Here is a 22144-nt window from a genome sequence, read left to right on the forward strand (position 1 = left end):
CTTGCTTGCTGAGTTACTCCAGCACTTTATGTCCTTAGTGGTAAGTAACATTGGGAAAGTCCATGTTCAACAAGTCTAACACCATCCCTTTTGACTTTCAATTACATTATTATCAAATATCTCCTACTTTCATCAGACATGTATATAAAGTTAGGAGGTTTACCAAAATTGAATAAGTATTTGATTTGATTTCTATCTGTAAGATTGCTTTCTAATGACCTCATGATCCATATACAGTAATTCAGTTGAGTTGGCAAAGATGGAATCAAGGAGGTTCATCCCTCATGTTGGTTTATTCACCATGTTCTACAGTCCAATCTGACAGCTATCTACATCAGACAGTGTAGTCAGTGGTGTTGGCACCAGGTTTTTATCAGTGCTGAACACTTCCCAGAGTACATGCTGGGACCCTCATTATTGTGCTTCTTCTAAATGTTGTTTAATATTACCAATAGTAAGTGGTAATCAAAAGCTGGCAATCTCTTGCCCACGTTTACCATGATATCATGATGTTTATGCAATCTTAAGTCAACGTTGAGTATTCCTAGAGTTTTTCACATCTGATGAGTCTCTTCTGCCCGTGAGATTGAACCTGGAATGGACCTGGAATAGGAACCTGGTACATTATCTGCAAAGCACAATTCTGAAACTAAGACCATTGCTCGACAAGTCTGATGGACAGTTTATAGGGGTCACAGGGGGTCACAGTTTAAGGATAAGGGGGAAATCTTTTAGGACCGAGATGAGGAAAACATTGTTCACACAGAGAGTGGTGAATCTCTGGAATTCTCTGCCACAGAAGGTAGTTGAGGCCAGTTCATTGGCTATATTTAAGAGGGAGTTAGATGTGGCCCTTGTGGCTAAAGGGATCAGGGGGTATGGAGAGAAGGCAGGTACAGGATACTGAGTTGGATGATCAGCCATGAATATATTGAATGGCGGTGCAGGCTCGAAGGGCCGAATGGCCTACTCCTGCACCTATTTTCTATGTTTCTATATACAAGATTCCAGATGATTATGTGAAGGACTTTGCAAGATCAAGTAATTCTCTAATGTCTGGATTTTGTGACTCAGTTGACGCCATATGATTTTAACGATGATTTTGATGCAATTGAATGGCTTAGGGAGCAATTAAGAAGGCAACCGCAGAAGAACACAAAGTGCTGGAGTAACTCAGCAGGTCAAGCAGTCTAAAGAAAGGTCTCGACCTGAAACATCACCTACCCTTGTTCCCGGTGAGCACTGCGGTCGGGAGTGTTCCCGGCACGTGGGACCAAGCCCTCTAGTAGGCCAGCTTACCCACCATGGAGGTAGACGGGACCCGCGCCGCGAGACCCGCGAGCAACCGCTGAGAGCGAGGAGGGCTGAAGAGCGAGGAAGGTAGTTGGAGAGTGGGCCGTCGGAGAGTGAGGAAGGTTGTCGGTGAGCGTGGGGACCGTCAGAGGGCGTTCAGAGAGCGAGGAGGGCCATTGGAGAGCAAGGAGGGGAGCCGAGAATGAAGGGGAACCCGACGGGAGGTTACTGGCATGTGCAGAGGCAGGCAGTAGAGAGGAATGTTCGGAATGTTGTAATTTTGTCTGCGCCAAAACGTGGTGACACTTGTGTCCTACCGAGGTGAGATCTGCAACACGATTTTACCATGCTATATGCAAAACAAAGCATTTCACTATACCTAGGTACATGTGACAATAAATGTATCATTGAATTAGAGATGCTGCCTGACCTGCTGAGTTATTCCAGCACTTTGTGTCTTTTTGTGTATTAACCATCATTTGCAGTTCTTTGTTACTATAAGAAGTCAACACCATTGCTATGAATTTAGAGTCACACATAGCCCAGATTAAACTGTAAATGTCCTCCTCTGAGAAACTTCAGTGAATAAAGTGATAGGCCCAATATCTTTATAATATATTTATAGTATTAAACATAAAACACTGCAATGTTTATAACAATAATTTTAATCAGTGGTCAAAATGGGTAAAAAATAAAAATTCATTGAAATGACTAAACTTAAATAGCAGAATCTTATACACAGCAAATATCCATAATGAATCACACCTGTTTTTGTTCTTAATACTTTCCATAAATATGCAAGACAAAATGAAAGATCTTGCTGAGCTACGTAGATAATACAATCGCTTAACTAATTTTTGAAACAAGTCTTTTTGCCAGTTTTAAAAGCTAACTTTTGGTATGTTTTCGTAAAATAGGTTGAATATGTAAAACGTTTTAACATATAAAAAATTATTCCAGCTATTAACCACTGGCGACATGGCTCTGTTTCATTATGTATACACTTTTATTTAATATCCTGTCTGATTAATAGGCTACGCTTCATATTCCCTTTCTTCATTTTCTACCAATGCACTGTTATCCGTAACTTGATCTGCTGTGTTGTTCTGGATAGAACTAAATCCATTTGCAGTGAGATATTTTCTTTTATATGCATACCACGAAACCATTGAAATTATCACCAAAATCACAGAAAATGTGACAACTAATATTGTTGGCAAGAAATTTTTGCTACCTGCAAGAAAGAAAGAAAGTGATGTATATTACAGAGATCTTGTCTAAAATAAAGCAATCAATTATTAATCTTCAATTCTGAAGAAGGGTCTCAGCCCGAAACGTTGCCTATTTCCGCTCCATAGATGCTGCCTCATCCGCTGAGTTTTTCCAGCATTTTTGTCTACCTTCGATTTTCCAGCAGATCTGCAGTTCCTTCTCAAACATTCAATTATTATGGTCTTTCTGATGAAAGATTGTGTTATTGTTAACAGGTCATTGCTAAGGAAAAGGTAATTAAGGAATATTGGACAAACACACTTAAAAGGAGATGGGTTACCTTAGCAGTGAAATTCTCAGAATATCATACAGCCAAGAAGTGAATTTGTCTACTGAGGTTTCTATTTCTACATGTCATCTGAAGTAATGAAAAGTCATGCATTGTTTAAGATTACATGGATATGCTGCTTTAAGAAAAAGGACAGCCTTTGCAATGTGTAAGCAACCATGTTCTGAAAAGGATAAATCTTAGAAGTAAACCAATGAAGTGCTCTTCATATTAACTGCTGATACATTCTCCAGACTGATATGACATGGTCTTGCTGTACATGCCTGGTTTTAATCAGGGGCAGAAATACTGAGAAGTTAATTCATTATTATGACTAAGGACACAACATGGTGGAGTAATTCAGGAGGTGCAGCATCTCTGGAAAACATGGATGGATGATATTTTGGGCAGAGACCCTTCTTCAGACTGATTTCAGAGGGGGGAGGGGGGTACAGAAGAAAGCTGGAAACGGTCAAGTTTGTTGGTTAATTGGCTTCGGTAAAATTGTAAATTGTCCCTAGTGTGTAGGATAGTACGAGTGTCCAGGATGATTGCTGGTCAGCGTGGACTCCGTGGGCTGAAGAGCCGGTTTCTACGCTGTATATCTAAAGTCTAAACTCTTAGACACTGGAATTAAGGACCCGCTAAGGAAACGCAGAAGCTATGGAATTTCACTTTAGCAGGTTGTAACTTGTTCTGAGAGAATCTTAACTTCTTTAAATACATGTTTTGGTCTTGTCTTATACCTTTCTTGTTACATATAACTTACGAGGAGTGTAGACTAGTATTTTAGTGAACAAAAAGCTCACAGGACACTGATAAGATGGCCAACCGATGATACACATTTTTGAGAGACTTTGTTTAAATAAAAGTCGAAAAAATTGAACCCATTAGTTTTGCTTTGTGATCAAAATGTGCATAAAAGCAGTTTTATCATTAATGATTAATTCTGTGTGAAATAGTGCCCATTGGCCTGATCACATTTGAGCAGTTGCGTAAGTTTACTGACTCTGTTTATGTAGTACTGGCTGAAAGTGGAGTTTTTAGGACATTGTGAAACCTTTTGCTCGTCACTCGCTGATAATCTGGGAGAACATTGCACAAGGGGCGAAAATGAATCAGTAATTAATAGGCCTGCACTATGACATCAATGTCTTGCACACAACATCTGTCAGGCTCAGATTTCAATGGAAAATGATTCAGCAGTGTTTCTTTCACTGTTTGCAGTCTCTATACGCATATTAATTCTAAACTGCATGCAGTAATCCCTGACCCTGTGATCTCACTGCACCTTGCAGTGCCAATTGTGACAAGGACATTCAATGGGGCCAGACCATTGCATGGGAAGATACTCAGACAAACTCAGGCCAAAATCGAGTGGTCGTGGAGTGGATGTTTCCAGTAGCGGAAAAGTCTAGGACTAGAGGGCACGTCCTCAGAATAAAAGGATGTACTTATAGAATGGAGCCGAGGAGGAATTTCTTTAGCCATAGGGTGGTGAATCTGTGAAATTCATTACCACAGACGGCTGTGCAGGCCATATCAATGGGTATTTTTAAAGCTGAGATTGATGGGTTCTTGATTAGTAAGGGTGTCAAATGTTACAGGGAGAAGAGAGGAGAATGGGGTTGAGAGGGAAAAATAAATCAGCTGTGATCGAATGGAGGAGCAGTCTCAATGAGTTGAATGACCTAATTTGCTCCTATGTCTTTTGATCTAAACAGAAGATCACCTTCTACTGTCACAGGCAGCCTTTCTGTGCAGTTGTACAGTGGCTGCCACAGGGAGGCATCTTCAGGTGCCAGTGCTCTTTTCACGAGTGGCAATTATACAGCAGCTGTGAGTTCTTTATACAACTCCTGATGGGAATCATACAGGTTCCACTTACAACCACAATTTCTGAATGTGGAATGCAATCATGAAACTTTTAATGGACATTTGCCCACATTCAGCATTTTTTTAAATATGAGATCACTGTGAGCACAAATACTAGAAACAATCATATGGTTAATGCAGGGAGAAGATGAGATCCAATTTCTGTGCAATGTTTCCTTGAGATCTCATTTGCTGGGATTGCATGCAAAGATGCGTTTTGTTGCACAATAATTGACAGAGACTGATTAATATGGTAAATTAACCATTTCACTTTCAACCAATCGTGCAATTGCCAAGAATCTCATAGGTGAACTGGACATTTATCAGAATGTATTATTTATATTTTATTTATATATTAGAATTCACTATTTATTTGCCCCAGTGTCTTTTTACAATACTGGAGAGATTTTGAGGAAAATGTTTACTATTCAGTTTTTTACACCAGTACACTGTTCCTAACAAATATCTACACATCATGTGAAACCTTATAAATCTACCCATCATGTGAAACCTTATAAATAAATTAGATAACTTCAAGACCAAAAGTCAAAAACTTTTTTCATGACAGACAATTTTACCACCATTTTGGACACCAAAAATGTGACATAAAAATTCTCCACATTTACTCATGAATATTTAATTCATAAATTAACTTCATATGGCCCCTCATACATATACATTTTGATAATGATCTAAGGAAATATCTTATCAATACTAGGAGAAAAATACAGTAACATACAGATAATACAGTACAGTAAAGATTCCGTAACGGTCGTTGTGCTTGGTGTCCATTGTCACAACGATCGTTATCGGGGTCGGTACGTCCGTAAGTTAAACTATGGAGGCGCCAAACCTCTAATGCTTTTCACAAACTCAACGAGGTAACCTTGGTAGTAGCGATTTTTAGGCGAGTTAATTATTTTTTCTTATTTTCACATTTAATATATCAACAACATTGTGGTGTCAAAAACTCAATGACCGATTACGATATATTTTCCGACTTTTTTAAATGAATTAATAAAAAATGTTGGACATAAATTGGTCATCAAAACTAAGAAACTGAGCCAATCTTCCCATCAGAACTGCCCCCTCCATCGACTCCTTTAAGTCAAGACTAAAAACGTATCTATACTCCCAAGCCTTTCCTGACGTCCACTGAGCGAGGGCTATATGTATATATGTATGTAGTTTGTTTGTTTATACTATTCTTATAACACTTTGGCCAATGAGAGTTGTTTTTTAAATGTGCTATATAAATAAATGTGACTTGACTTGACTTGAATCTTCAATTTGGCAACACACTGTCTCTTGTTTACCTTTCGTACGGACCAAGTCGCTAACTTCATTCCTTAGTGTCAACTTCGGGAAGCTCCACAACAACCGTTACGGAGACATTTTACTTACTAAAAAATCAGCTCAAATCAAACGTTCTGACGAATCATCGGCCATCGATATAGCTCAAATCCATAAGGTAATGTACCGTTTAGATCACATTGGTGAAAATGTTTGGTTTTCGCCAATAATGTAATGTTCATTTTCTGGGACACCACAGCTTTTAGTGTCCACCGCAACGTACGTTTGTGTGTATGGTGTGTAACGCGCGTTGCGGTGTCCACTCAGATGGATGCTGTATTCTACTACATGATCAGGTGAATGAAGTGGAAACGGTGTTTGCAATTTCATTATTCCATGTGGTATTCATAAACATAGAAAGGAATAAGAAATACGTGCACTTACTGTGCCGACCAGGTCACTGGTGGACACCACGCGACAACCGTTACATGAAATGTATTTGTGTATTCTGATGCCATTTTCGGAAACTTGCCATCAATATGCTATCTTTTCTTATATTTTTTGTTGATACTATGTTAGTCATGAACCCAATAAAGTGCTTGTCAACTTTTTTGAAGGAATTTGAAATTTGACCACCTTTGCCACATTTTTGTGTGCAGTATTGTAAAAAGACACCTCACGAAGGGTCCCGACCCAAAACATCATCTATCTGTTTTCTCCAAAGATGCTGCCGGACCCGCTGGGTTACTCCACTATTTTGTGTCTTTATTTGGTATCTGCAGTTCTTTTTTATTACATTTGTTATCTTCATTTTTAATTTCTTGTACTTAAAGAATAATTTCACTGCTTCCATTGGTGGTCAAAACTTCCGGAATATTTGTACATTTCATTGAGCTATACAAACATTTATTTGTCGCCAACGTGCCCGCTTTAAACTGGGCCTTGTTGTTCCAGTATATTGCCAGTATTTTAATATTAATAGATAAAAAATAAACACTTTGCTTTCGAAGCATAATGTAAAGTAAGCATTTTCCGATTTGAAAAGATTTAAAGTTGTTAGGATATGTACTTACGCCATGCACATTTTTCTCCATCAGGTACAGCTACTAGAAAAGAAAAGAAAAGTTGTGTTTACATCTAGTATTATATATAGAATGCAACATAGATAATACATTTTACACTACAAGGTGAACAAGGGAATGGTAGCTTGTTAACACATTATGATTAGTAGTGCAGACCAAAGTACATCGATGATCATTTAAAGCTTTTGACCAAAGCTCTTAAGCCCACTGAGTCCACACTGACCAGTGATCATCCCGTACACTAGCATTTACCTACACACCAGGGGCAATTTACAGTACAAACCTGTACATCTTTGGAGTGTGGGAGGAAACCGGAACACCCGGAGAAAACCCACGTGGTCACAGGGAGAACGTATAAACTCAGTACAGACAGCACCCGTAATCAAAATCAAACCCAGGTCTTTGGAGCTGTAAAGCAGCAACTCTGCCGCTGTGCCACCCAAATATTATGATATAAATATATCCTTTCTTCTTTTATCAGCATTCTTAAATTCCCAGATCAACGAAAATAAATCATTTAATTCAACAATGGAATGTGTAACTTTTTTCAGGAGAAAACTTTGACTTTTAAATATCCACAAAAGACATACAAGATGGTTGAAGGAACAGAAATCATTGTTCATGATTTGCACCTTATTTTTGATTTGATTCACTTAGGGCGGCAGAGTGGTACAGCTGATGGAACTGCTGCAGCACCAGTGACCAGGGTTTGATCCTGACCTCATCTACTGTCTGTGTGGAGTTTGCACGTTCTTCCTGTGATAGCATGAGTTACCTCTGGATGCTCCAGTTTCCTCCCACACCTCACAGGCGTGTAGATTTATAGCTGTATATTGCCCCAAGTGTACAGGAAGTGGATGAAAAACCGGGATAACATAGAACTAAACGGGTGTAAACGGGTGATCGATGGTCAGCATGGAGTCGGTGGGTCGAAGGGCCTGTTTCCATGCTGCATCTGTAAAAAACTTAATGCACAAGTTTGCATTATTCGAGTTTGAGTTTAGTTTATTGACACGTGTACCGAGGTACAGTGAAAAGCTTTTGTTGCATGCTAACCAAGCAGCGGAAAGACAATACATGACTATAATTGAGCCATCCACATTGTACAGATACATTATAAAGGGAATAACGTGAATAACGTTTAGTGCAACATAAAGCCAGTAAAGTTCAATCAAAGATAGTCCAAGGGTCTCCAATCAGGTAGATATTAGTTCAGGACTTCTCTCTATTGTTGGTAGGATGGTTCAGTTGCCTGATAACAGCTGCGAAGAAACTGTCCCTGAATCTGGAGTTGTGCATTTTCACACTTCTGTACCTTTTTCCCGATGAGAAGGGGAGAAGAGATAGTGACCAGGGTGTGACTTGTCCATGATTATTCATTCCTTGGAATCCAGATTTCATTCTGGCACATCAATGATACACTCCTTCCGGTTTGCAAATTCTTCCTCGGGTTAGGTGGCTCACAGTGCACAGGTTACTGTGGTGGAAGCAGGATTTGGGTAGCAGTAGCGAAACACCTACCCACTGTGTACATACAAAGGCCAATGTGGCATCAGCCCTTTTAATTTCTTTTTACAGTTGTTCACAACGATATATTAATACCAATATCTGTTTGACTTCAACTGTTTCCAACTTTTCACCATTTAGAAATAGCTATTGTATACTGAAAACTATTTAGAATCTTAGCATCATACAGCAAGGAATCAGGGCCTTTGGCCCAACTTGATCATGGTCCCATCTAAGCCTGGGGTTGCCTGGGTTTTCTCTTGTATATTTATTCTATTCTGATCTCCTTGTATTTAAATGCCTTTTTCTACCTTGTTTATTTTGTGATATTGGCCAGCTTATAAAAAAAGGCTTTATAGTCCATTTAATTATTTTATAAATATTGTGAATGGTTATAATCAAGTACATATATTTGAAGAGTGTTTTTATTCCTATTGTCTTTTGTCATTCCACACCGAGTTAATAACTTGCCTTCAATTCCATGAGTTTTAACCAAAAGCATTATACCAAAGCAAGATACAAGAAACTGCAGATTCTGGAATCTTGAGCAAAATACAAAGTGCTGGAGGAACTCAGGGGGTCAGGAGGGAGTGAACAGATGAAGTTTCGGGTCAGGACCCTTCTTCAGACAATGGAGTGGGGGGAGAGCTGTTAAAGAGAGGTGGGGGTGAGACAAAGCCCGGCAAGTGATAGGTGGATACAATCAGGGGGGGGTTGATTGGCAGATGTTGGAGTAAAGCCCCTGTCCCACTTACATGTCCTTGGCATGCTAATTACGCGACCTCGTCAGGAGCGCGTGACGTCATTTGAAGATGGACACAAAAAGCTGTAGTAACTCAGCGGGACCGGCAGCATCTCTGGAGAGAAGGAATTGGTGATGTTTCGGGTCTTGACCCGAAACGTCATCCATTCCTTCTCTCCAGAGATGTTGCCAGTCCCACTGAGTTACTCCAGCTTTTTGTGTCTATCTTCAATTTTCTTGCCGCCGCTCTGGGAGTAGAAGTGGGGGCGAACCGGATCTACAACAGCCGTGAGCCCCAGGCTGAGTTCGACGATCGTTTGCCTGCTTCTGCTGCTGTTGAAGGTGAGACGTTGCGTCGCGCCAGGGTCTTGGGCCTGACCCACTTTGGCCGTCAGTTACGCGGCAGGCCGGTGGCGCGCAAAGATTTCGTTCGCTACAAAATTTCGGAGCGCCGAGCGATACAGTGCACAACTCCATACCCCTCCGCGCTTCTCAGTGGGACCGGCCACACAATGCCTGTGCACCTCAACACGATGGCGAGGTCGCGTAATTTGCATGCCAAGGACACGTAAGTGGGACAGGGCCTTTAGTGACAATGACTAGATGTGAAAAGGTGACAAAACGGTGCCTAAAGAGGAGAGGGTGAGTGAGATGTAAACGGGAGGGAGGGTTGTGGGTGAAAGAGGACAGGGGAGAGGAGAAAGAGGAGAGATAAAACTAAATGGGAGATGAGTGTATGAAGGAGGAAAAGGTATAGGGTAACTGGGTGAAAGGGTGGTTTTGACATGGATAGAGAACTGGTTGGCAGACAGGAAGCAAAGAGTCCTTTTCAGAATGGCAGGCAGTGACTAGTGGGGTGCTGCAAAGGCTCAGTGCTGGGACCCCAGTTATTTACAATATATTAACGATTTAGACAAGGGAATTAAATGTAACATCTCCAAGTTTTCGGATAACACAAAGCTGGGTGGCAGTGTGAGCTGCGAGGAGGATGCTATGAGGCTGCAGGGTGACTTGAGTAGGTTGGGTGAGTGGGCAGATGCATGGCAGATACAGTATAATGTGGATAAATGTGAGGTTATCCACTTTGGTGGCAAGAATGGGAAGGCAGATTATTATCTGAATGAGGTCAGGTTACGATAAGGGGAAGTACAACGAGACCTGGGTGGCCTAGTACATCAGTCACTGAAAGTAAGCATGCAGGTACAACAGGCAGTGAAGAAAGCTAATGGCATGTTGGCCTTCGTAACAAGAGGAGTTGCATATAGGAGCAAAGAGGTCCTTCTGCAGTTGTACAGGGCCCTAGTGAGACCACACCTGGAGTATTGTGTGCAGTTTTGGTCTGCTAATTTGAGGAAGGACATTCTTGCTCTTGAGGGAGTGCAGCGTAGGTTCACGAGGTTAATTCCTGGGATGGCGGGACTGTCATATGATGAAAGAATGGAGCGTCTGGGCTTGTATTCACTGGAATTTAGAAGGATGAGAGGGGAATCTTATAGAAACATATAAAATTCTTACGGGATTGGACAGGTTAGATGCAGGAAAAATGTTCCTCATGTTGGGGGAGTCCAGAACCAGAGGTCACAGTTTAAGAATAAGGGGTAGGCCATTTAGGACTGAGACGAGGAAAATCGTTTTCACCCAGAGAGTTGTGAATCTGTGGAATTCTCTGCCACAGAAGGCAATGGAGGCCAATTCACTGGATGTTTTCAAGAGAGAGTTTGATTTAGCTCTTAGGGCTAACGGAATCAAGGGATATGGGGAAAAAGCAGGAACATGATACTGATTTTGGATGATCAGCCATGATCATATTGAATGGCAGTGCTGGCTCGAAGGGCCGAATGGCCTACTACTGCATCTATTTTCTATGTTTCTATGCGAGATGGTGGGAGAAATGGGAGTAGAGGGGGGTAGGGATGGGAGACATGGGGAAAAAAGCGGGGTATGGGGGGGTGGTGGTATTACTCGAAGTTGGAGCATCCAACGTTCATATCGTTGAGTTGTAAGCATTTTATCAAATGCTTTCTTTATAATTCTGGAACATGCCTATTTACTTTTTTGTTTATCTCTTCAAAAAAATTCAATCTCATTCATCAGGGACTCGTGCTTGGGCCTCAGCTGTTCACGATCTCTATCAATCATCTGGATGAGGGGCCTCAAGTGTAATATATCCAGGTTTGCTGAATATACAAAGCTGTAGGCAGTCATATTTGCGAGGAGCTTCCAAAATAGTCTTCTGGGGGACAGAGAATAGTTCCTACACGGTAAATGAAAAATAATGTGTAAAAATTGGAATTCCGCCACCGGTGGATAAAAGCAGATCATTTTTCAAACAGTAAAAGATTGAAAGATGTTAGTGTCCCTGAACAGAAATCACTGAATGTTAATGTGCTGGAATGGCAAGCAATTAAGATGATAAGTTGCGGGTATGTTGATATTTGGTGCCAAAAAATGTCAGTACAAGAGCAAAGGCATCTCATTGAGATTTATATAGAAACTTGGAAAATTGTATATAGATCTTGTCTCGCAACCTAAAGGATAGAAACTTGAAATAGAATTAATGCAACAAAGATTCACCAGATAGATCCATGGGATTAAGCACAAGGGGCTGAGGGGACAGGAAAGATAAGCTCTCATATGGAGGAGTGATTAAATAGACTGGAGCAAGACTCTGGAGGTTAGAAGAACAAGAAGCAATCCTATTGAAGCACAAAATCCTTACAGGGCCTGACTGTTGATACAGGATTGATGAAACCCTGCTGAAGTGTCTAAAACTAGGGATCACGGTCACAAAAAATAATTTGGCCTTTCAGGAGAGATGAGAGGAAATCGTGAAAGATGCGAATTGTTTGGAACTCTATATTGAGACCGTTGTGGAGGCTCATTCACTGAGTGTATTCAAAAGTGATTTTTGAGGTTTGTGAAATCAAAAGATATGGAATTAGGAAAGTGACAGAGATAAAATATCAGTCAGAATGACACAGGGGACTGATGACCAATTCCTAACATCATACAGGATCTACTCTAGAAATCAATGCTTGTTCTTGCTGATCATGTGAACATTTTCAACATGTTAATTACTCTATTCTCATTTTTGAACTCTTTAAAATAATTCTTGAGAACATCTCACACAAGATATTGAAAGCTTTGTCGAACCCTACATATTTCCATTTAAAGGAAGGACAAGAAAACATTGAAAACTTAAAGTTGAGGCATTCACTGAGTTCTCTTGGTTTGGGAAATGGTCATTCAAATGAAAGATTGGAATAAGAAACTTTGCTACCAGATACCATGGGTTTCTAATAACAAAGTTACTTGTGCAAGTCTTCCATCTAAATGGAAGTTTCCTAAACCATACAAACCGCCCCGAGATCAGGATTAAACCTGAATCCCTGGCATTGTGAGGCAGGGGCTCCACCAGTTGTGCCACTGTGCTGCCCTAATATTCTTGCTGTGATAGCTTAAATGTTCAATCTTTTGTTGAATTAGCTGATTCCGGGTTGATATGAAGTTTGATCTTTTTTTTGTACCATTGATCCTTAAGAAAACTGCTGTTTCTCACCAATCGTGGATTTTGTTTGGGAGAAAACCCCCCATAAAATCAATGTGCAAGGGGAAACAAGGATTTAAAAGTGGCATTAACATTTCTTGTTGGACATTTATTACTGATTACAAATGAAGAAAGTTTCTCTAAAATGAGAGAGAGAGAGAGAGAGAGAGAGAGACAGAGAGAGAGAGAGACAGACAGACATACAGAGAGAGAGAGAGAGAGAGAGAGAGAGAGAGAGAGAGAGAGAAAAAGAAAAAAAAGATGAACACATTAATTTCAATCTGTTTTATGGGAACCTTGTTAAAACTGGCCAATTTCCCATAAAAAAAGGGAAATACCAAGTCATTCAATTTTCCACTTCATTATTATTTATGTTAAAAGTTTCACATGAAGTAGAAAAATGTAAAAATGTCAAATGGAAACAACTTTAAAAACAAACAATACATTGAAAGTAGCCAATATATATGACCTTTGTTTGTCTGGATGAAGTATACTGTACCTCTTATTCAGGTCAGGACCCTTTTTCAGACTCTGAAGAAGGGTCATGATCCGAAACATTGTCTGTCCATTCCTCTACAGATGCTGCCTGACTCACCGAATTCCTCAAGCACTTTGTGTTTTGCTCAAGATCCCAGCATCAGTAACAAACTGGTAACAGTGCAAAGACAAGAATGTAATATTCAGTGGAGCAGAAATGAGCAATATTTCACCCAACAATGAAAGGTTATCAATGCCTCTATTTCCTTAGAATATTGAGGAGCTTTGGTATATCGACAAATACTTTCTTGAACTTCTACAGGTGTAAGGTAGACAGCATAACTGGTTGCATCATGGCTTAGTTCAGCAACTCAACTGCCCAGGAACAAAGGACATTATGAAAAATGGTGGACATTGCCCAGTCCATCACGTGTACTGACCTCCCCAGCATCAAAGGAATTTATAAGAGGCGCTGCCTCAAAAAGGCAGCCAGCGTCATCAGGGACTCACACCACCCTGGCCACACTCATTTTACTCCTGCCATCAGGAAGAAGGTACAAGAGCCTGAGAACCGTGACCTCCAGGTTCAGGAACAACTTCTTTCCAACAATCATCAGGCTATTGAACATGAGAAACACAAACACAAACTAAACTTCAAACGACAAACTCTTGGTTGCACCAAAGACTTTGGGCTTTAGCTTTGTTTTTGCACTAATATTACAGTATTTTTTTTATTAATCGTACATTTTTTTTGTTTGTTTTTAATTACATTACCTATTGACTACTGTATTTACAGACCTGTTATGCTGATGCAAGCAAGAATTTCATTGTTCCATTTTGGTGCATATGACAATTAAACACACTTGACTGTTGAAGAGCAAATATAATGCATCATATTCCATAATCAATGCGATGATAGGAAATATGGTACAATGCAAAAAAAGTTTGAATCTTACTTACAAGTTGTTGTTTTACACATGACTGATCTTCCAAAGTCATCGTCACAATTAACAGTCCTCCACTGGCCTGACTTTGTGTCCATGACAGCACATATGTCAACATTCAATGTTCCCAAGGACTTGCCAGGTTTCCAATTGGAGTAATTTACCTCCGATTGATCCAGCCAAATAAAGATATTTCCTGAATAAAGATGAAAGTCAGTTTATGATGCACGGCAGGTATTAATTCATTAGAGACAATTTGTCTGGACAAATATTCTTGTCGTTTCATTACATGCTCTTCTTATCAGGAGCTGAATCCAACAATCTCTCCAAACTATCCAAGATGGGGATGTGCACAACTTCAGTATCAAGCAGTATAATGAGGAGGACAGAGGAAGGGGTGAGATGGAAATGGAGGAAGTGAATTTGGTAAAGAACAAAGAGAAAAATAATTGAATTTACATAACACCCATTATGACATTGAGGGCTTTACACCAATCAAGTACTTCCTATTTTTGTCAATTTTGTATCCATGGAAACCCATCAATGAATTGTCAAGTAATCTCCTTATATCATCTTGAGATTTAGGGGTTAAGAGTCTAATTTATTGTTCACAGCTGGATCTAATAATTGGTCAGTGTTGGATTAACGACTACTCTACTGAAGAGGACCTTCAGAATCACAGATGACTTACTTCCACTCCATTTGTATGGGTTCTGATGCGGTTGATGAGGAACCACACACTCTTGGGAGATAGAGGAGATGTCTATCATGGTGGAAGGGTTATTTTAGAAGTTGTGTCCATCCACCATTTTGCAGTGCTTTAGACTTTAGAGATACAGCACACCAACCGTCCCTTCGGCCCATTGAGTAGTCCACACTAACCAGTGATCGCACTGTATACGAGCAGTATCCTACACTAGGGACAATTTCCAACTTTTACTGAAGCCAATTAACCTACAAACCTCTACATCTTTGGAGTGTGGGAGGAAACTGGAGCATCCGGAGAAAACCTACGTGGTCACAGGAAGAACGTACAAACTCTGTACAGACAGCACCCATAGTCAGGATTGAACCCGGATGTCCGGTGCGATAAGGCAGCAACTTTATCGTTGTGCTACTGCGCCGCCCATTTGTTTCTGTGTACTCAATATGAATCTCAGGACCAACCTGAATGCTCCTTTACCACATTTCCTGGAGTCAGTCAAAATGTTGCATTTATTCACAACCTGTTATTCTCCTCCCATGATAGAGCTGAGAATAGAAAGTCTGCTTTAGGAGTCTGGTAATGTGGCTTAAGGTGACTAATGTGGGCACTCCAGATATCAAATATTTTAGGAACAGCAGAAATCACTGCTGCACAGGAGGTAGTTGAGGCGGGTACAAAACATTGAGACAGGTACGTGGATAGGATAGGTTTAGAGGGATATGGGCCAAACACAGGCAAGTGGGACTCGTGTAGATGGGGCATGTTGGTCGGCATGGACAAGTTGGGTTGAAGGGCCTGTTTTCATGCTGTATGACTATGATTTGAATGGGGAAAAAGGACACAAAGGGCCATAAAACCCCCTTCTGCCCCTCAATGACATGGCCTGAGACACACAGTGGGTGTGGTAGACTGTTAACTACACCTCGACTTGGCTTAGCAAGTTCACAGGGGAGGGAGAAATAGGTAAAACATGCATGTAGCTACTTTGACATGTGTACAAGATCATGAGGGGCATTGAGATATAATCTAGTATGCCTTATTATTCAGTAATTCATTATCAAGACATTTACCGGGCAAAACAAAATCTTTACAAAATACAAATGTATACATTTTTTTGGAACCTATTGTAACAAATCAATTGATACTTACTATCTGTATCGAAAATCATGCCCAACCAAATACTGTCAGACTGCACACTCTTTTTCAATTGATCAGCAATGAAATGAAGTGAACAGTTTCAATCTTTTTACTAGGGTGGAGGATTTTAAAAGTGGAAGGCATAGGCTCAAGGTGAGAGATTTAAGTGGACCTCAGGGACAACATTTCCACTCAGAGGGTAGTCCGTATCTGAAATGAACTGCCAGAAGAAGCTGTAGGTTGATACATGGATACAATTATGACTTAAAAGACAATTGGACAGATATATTTATAGGAAGAGTTGAGAAGGCTGTGGACCAATTGCAGGCAAATGGGACTAGCCCAGTATGCCAACGTGGTCGGCACGGACAAGGTGGGCCGAAAGGCCTGCTTCCATGCCGTACAGCTCTATGATTGTCTGCTCCCTGTATGACAATAAATCTATGAAATATAAAAACACTCAGGAATAACCTATTTTGAGATATAATCTAGTATGCCTTATTACTCAGTAATTCATTATCAAGACATTTACCAGGCAAAACAAAATCTTTACAAAATACAAATGTATACATTTTTTTGGAACCTATTGTAACAAATCAATTGATACTTACTATCTGTATCGAAAATCATGCCCAACCAAATACTGTCAGACTGCACACTCTTTTTCAATTGATCAGCAATGAATTGATTTTCCTTTTCACTAAGTATACTGACAACATTGGCACCTGGAACATAAATAGATGTCATTTATCAGAAATGAAAATAAAATAAATGACAATTAAAGTTGGAATCAATTACTTCAAAACAAAGCCTACACATGTTTGCTCTGAAACTGGGCTTAATATGCGGGTTAACTCCATTCCTTAAATCAGGGAACTTTTCTCACTTAATGCGTACTTGTATTAAATTGCCTGTCAAAAGTAGAAGGTTAAGTATGATTAAAGTATTGATTTGTCATTTTCCATACCTTCAGGATCACTTCAGATCAAAATGAATGGGCAGGAGCATGGCAGATGGAATATAATTTGGAAAAATATGAGCTCATCCACTTTTAAAATGGCAGACTTTTATGAAAGAGTGAGAGATTATAATATGTTAATGTCCATAGCAACCTCCATGTCTTTGTACACGTGCCGGTACAACAGGAATTAGGAAGGTAAATGGTACATTACTCTTCTTCTCTCAAATCTTCTTGAAATAAAATCAAAGATGTCCGACGGAAATTATACAAGAGTCTGGTGTGACTTTTCATGGAAAGATTTTGCCCGATTTCCACTGTAAGTTGCAGATATCTATGATAGAGACAATGTGACAAATGCTCACTAAATTCCTGAGACAAGGGGTTTATCCTGTTAAGAGAGATCATCCTATTAAGAGAGATCTATACCACATTGCCTCAGAAAAGCAGCAAATAATTCAGCGGGACATGCAGCAGAGTAGATTTGATGGGCCAATTGGCCCAATTCTGCTCATGTAACTCACGACAAGTGGTGTTTCGGGTCAGGATCCTTCGTCTACTATTAAATCACTTATGGTGTTGTTCTCTTAAATGCATAAGAAAATACAAGCTATTGTGTGCAAATGGTAACCAGATCTGAAGTGCGTTGCCTGAATTATAGTATTTTGTATGTTCATTGAACTAATAATATTTGAAAAAGGTTACCAATATCTTTGCAAGCTTCTTGTGCTGTTTCCATGGTGTAGCCTTTTCCAAGAGTTGGAATAAAAGTGTACCATTTGTTTTCAAATGGAGTCCAAGTGACATCACAACCTTTAGAGAAGAACAGAAAGATATGGAATGACTAGCTTTCATAGTCCGAGATTTCCAACATTAAACTTCTCACAGTTAAAGTTACAGATAACTCACTATATTCAATAAGTTAGTTCTTTAAACGTCAGGGTTCATAAATGTCTTATGATTGTATGACACACTCATATCCTTCTGTACACTCCGCCCACATGCACATCAGAGGTGAAGTAGGGAGACAATGATGAAATCACACATAGTTTGAACTGATTGATGAATTGAATTGATTGAAAGATACAGCATGGAAACAGGCCCCTTGGCCAACGTCGATCATCGATCGCCTGTTCACACTAGTTCTATGTTATCTCACTGTCTCATCCAATCCCTACACACTAGGGGCAATTTACAGAGGGCGAATCAACCCACAAAACCCACACATCTTTGGGATGTGGGAGGAAACCGGAGCACTTGGTTACAGGGAGAACGTGCAAACGCCACACAAACAGCTCCTGGGTCTCTGATGCTGTGAGACAGCGGCTCTTCCACTGTGTCTACCTGTGTTCAGTAACTACATTCCAAACATATGTAACAGAAATGGGAAGGCAGCTCTACCATTTATCAACAAACTGTCTATTAGATGCACAAAATAAGGTTGGTTCAGTCAGTGAATGTCCCAGTTTTCTGAATGGCAGAGTAGAAATATAGATAGTAGTTGTACAACTATTTACAGCAAAAAAGCCGTGCACCTAAACAGGTGAAAACTGGGACATTGCTGAGAGAATCCTAACCCATTCAATACTCTGCTCTTTTTCACCTACCCAGGCTTCAAGTGAATGTCAAGTCATTCTGCGGGAACCATTTTCCACAGCATTATTGCGGCAGAGTCGCTGCCTTACAGAGCCAGAGACCCGGGTTCAATCCTGACTATGGGTGCTGTCTGTAAGGAGTTTTCTCCAGGTGCTCCGGCTTCCTCCCTCATTCCAAAGACTTGCAGGTTTGTAGGTTAATCGGCTTCTGTATGTAGCCCCTAGTGTGTAGGATAGAGCTAATGTACGGGTGATCATTGGTCAGCGCGGACCTGGTGGGCTAAAGGACCTGTTTCCATGCTGTATCTTGATACTAAACTAATTAAATCTCCTCTTCAAGAAGATTTAAAAACCTTTAGGATTCTCAATAAATCTCAATAAAACTAGTTCATAATTTCAAATTCCTTATTGGGCATAAGGCAGGAATGTGGTTGTTATTGAGCTTAGAATACAGAACATTTATTCAAGTCCCACCACGGTGGCTGGAAAATGTAATTTAGTTAATTAAATAAGATTTTTGAATTACCAAGCCATATCATTAATGGTTATCATGTAACTACCAGATTGTTAAAAAAATCCAATCTAATTGTGATCTTCTATGGACAGTGTCATTGGTTGTAATAAGGACGTTGGTTATATATTTAGTTATGTGTTATTGCATTAATTGGCCTGCAAAACTGCTGCAAGTAAGAATTTCATTGTTTCTTTGTCAATACATATCGGGTGGAAGACGAGTGTCTACCAAAGCAAACCTTCTACTCCCAGCTTAAAGAAGGCAAATGGAAAAGAGGCGGACAAAAGAAGAGATTCATAGATGTCTTAAAAGCCAGCATGATGAAATGTGAAATCGATAATTGGGAAACCAATGCCAGGGACAGGAAACTCTGGCGAACCATCATCCAAGAAGGGACAGCGACCTTCGAAGCCAGGAGATGCACAGAATTAGAAGAAAAGAGAAGAAAACGGAAAGAGAGGCAGCAACAACCAAAGCTCGATCTGCCATCTGGAACTACCAGTCCTGAATGTCGAGGAACTTTCAAAGCCAGGATTGGACTCATAAGCCACCTGAGAGTCCATAAAAACAACAGAACATAGATCATCATCCTCGACCTCGAGGGACAGCCACGACGACGACATTGGAAAGTTAAACACTCTTGACTCGTGGCATCCAGAAAAAAAAAAATTATCTGCTGATCTATCTACCCATCCTCAACATTCATTCCCTCCATCTTTGACTGCAGTATAAAGCATCAAAAAGATGCCTACAGTAATTTACTATAGTTTCAGTAATGGGACTTCTCACTTCACAACTTCAATTACTTAGGATCACATGGTTCCCATATACCTAGAATCTTTAGACTATTAAACATTAGAGATGCAGCGTGGAAATAGGCCCCTTTGATCCAATGAATATGCACCAACCAACAATCACACGTATACCAGCACTATCCTACACACTAGGGAACATCTTTGCAATTTTTAACCAATGCCAATTAACCTAAAAACCTGTATGTCTGTGGAGTGTGGGAGGAAAACGTTGCACCCAGGGAAAACCCACACGGTCACATTAAGAATATACAAACTCCATACAGACAGCATCCATGGTCAGGATCGAACCCGGGTCTCTGGCGCTGTGAGGTGGCAACTCTCCCTCTGCGCCACTCTGCTTCTCAATCCTGTAGTTTCAATGTCCAACTCCCATCTGAAGATCACTGGTCAAAGGTGTCAAGGTAAAAAACAAACCAAAGTGCTGGTTGTAACTCAGCAGGTCCTGACCAGCATCCAATGGACAGACAATGTTTCAGGCTGGGGTCCTTTCTCGAGACCCTTTTTGCTCAAGATTCCAGCATCTGCAGTTTCTTGTGTCAGGGTAAAAATTCAATGTCAGTTAACTGCACTAAATGCTTGGTGGAACCATTTTTTGGAAGCAAAAATGCCTCACTCACCAAAGCAGTAATATATTGTACATTTCATGCATATGAGATTCCTTCTGCCATCACAGTCCAGAGCCTAAAGGAAAGTGACTGTGATATCTCACAGAGGGCAAAGGTGGAATGACAGGCTTACGTAATACAACAAGTTTATTTGAATAAGGAAATCTGCTCACATACACATTGGCCTTGTCAAAATTCTAGTGTCACGATCAGACCAGTCACACAGACCAGACTCCCACCATAAACTCCATCTACACGTCACGCTGCCTCAGAAAAGCAAATAATATAATCTAAGAGTCTGAGGAAGGGTCTCGACCCGAAACGTCACCTATTCCTTCTCTCCAGAGATGCTGCTTGAGATCCTGCTGAGTTACTCCAGCATTTTGTGTCTATTTTCAACATAATCAAAGATTTGTCCCACCCCAGTCGTTCATTCTTCTCCCCGCTCCTGACGGGCAGAAGATACAGAAGCTTGAAAGCACGCACCACCAGATTAAGGAACAGCTTGTCAAACTTCTGAAATGTCCCTCCATAAACTAGGTTACTATCCGATTCACCTCTACCCCATTGCTGACATTGGACTTTGTCTATGGAACTGCTGTGCTACAATGATCAGAACTATATTCTGCACTCTGTACCTTCCCCTTTGACCCTATCTATTGTACTTGTGATTGACCATGTATTTATGAATAGTGTTATCTGATCTGTTGCTAGTGTTGGGAGAAATTGCGAGTCGGCGCTTCTTTCTGCACTGTATCTCTAAAACGAAAACATCGGTCTCTGGTACTGTGACGGTGGCTCTACCAGGTGTATAACTGTCTGGCATTGAAACACACCTTTGTCTGTCTCTCGGAGGTACACAAAAATGCTGGAGAAACTCAGCGGGTGCAGCAGCATCTATGGAGCGAAGGAGATAGGTAACGTTTCGGGCCGAAACCCTTCTTCAGACTCTCTCTCTGGAAGACGTCTCTCTCTCTCCACAGATGATGCCTGACTTGTTCCTGGCAGAACTTTCTGTTCTAATTCCCCCCGTTAGAGGGCGACATTTGAAGGCTGCAACCTTCTGCTCTGCAAAATATAATGTTTGCTATTGTAAATGTAATGTTAACCGTGACGTTAATTGAAAAACACAAATCCCTGCCTCGCAATCTCTGCTGTCGATTGCCGGGCGGTGCGGGAGCAATTACCCCTCGCAGCCCACGACCGGTTTCTGCAACGTATTTGAGAGCTCTGCAGAGGCTCGAAGGCTTTGTTTTACGTTAGGAATAAATAACAAAAACACCGACGGAAAAATAAATGCATATAAAAGTGCAGAACTTTTTTTTACCCGGTATATCTGAGGTAGCCGAGGTAAAGAGGCAGAATGCATTCAGAGAGACGGCGGTGAAAATCCGCAGTGTTTTACAATCCATAGTCCAATCCTCAATCTCCCCAAATGACTCACAAGATCACAAAGCTGCTCCACGAAACCATTACCAACCTCGTGAACATTTGAACTCCAGATGCGTCATGTTT

At 40.6% G+C, this 22144-nt stretch overlaps 1 protein-coding gene across 2 annotated transcripts; it reads right to left on the minus strand.

Annotated features, from left to right (window-relative positions):
• Nucleotides 1–1940: 1940 nt before the first annotated feature.
• On the minus strand, nucleotides 1941–22144 carry cd302 (CD302 molecule). Of its 2 annotated transcripts, XM_033024131.1 has the most exons (7): nucleotides 21957–22144; nucleotides 17806–17913; nucleotides 16780–16867; nucleotides 16155–16180; nucleotides 14316–14495; nucleotides 7075–7107; nucleotides 1941–2527 (listed from the first exon to the last, which is right to left on the minus strand). In XM_033024131.1, the coding sequence occupies exons 1-7, from the start codon at nucleotides 22039–22041 to the stop codon at nucleotides 2328–2330; spliced, it is 720 nt and encodes a 239-aa protein (XP_032880022.1). In that variant the 5' UTR covers nucleotides 22042–22144; the 3' UTR covers nucleotides 1941–2327. The 2 variants fall into 2 exon arrangements, with proteins under 2 accessions (XP_032880022.1, XP_032880021.1); XM_033024130.1 differs by lacking the exon at nucleotides 16155–16180 and having other exon boundaries at nucleotides 16754–16867.

Source organism: Amblyraja radiata, chromosome 7 (genome assembly GCF_010909765.2).
Source record: "Amblyraja radiata isolate CabotCenter1 chromosome 7, sAmbRad1.1.pri, whole genome shotgun sequence".
In the NCBI taxonomy this organism is placed as follows: domain Eukaryota; kingdom Metazoa; phylum Chordata; class Chondrichthyes; order Rajiformes; family Rajidae; genus Amblyraja; species Amblyraja radiata.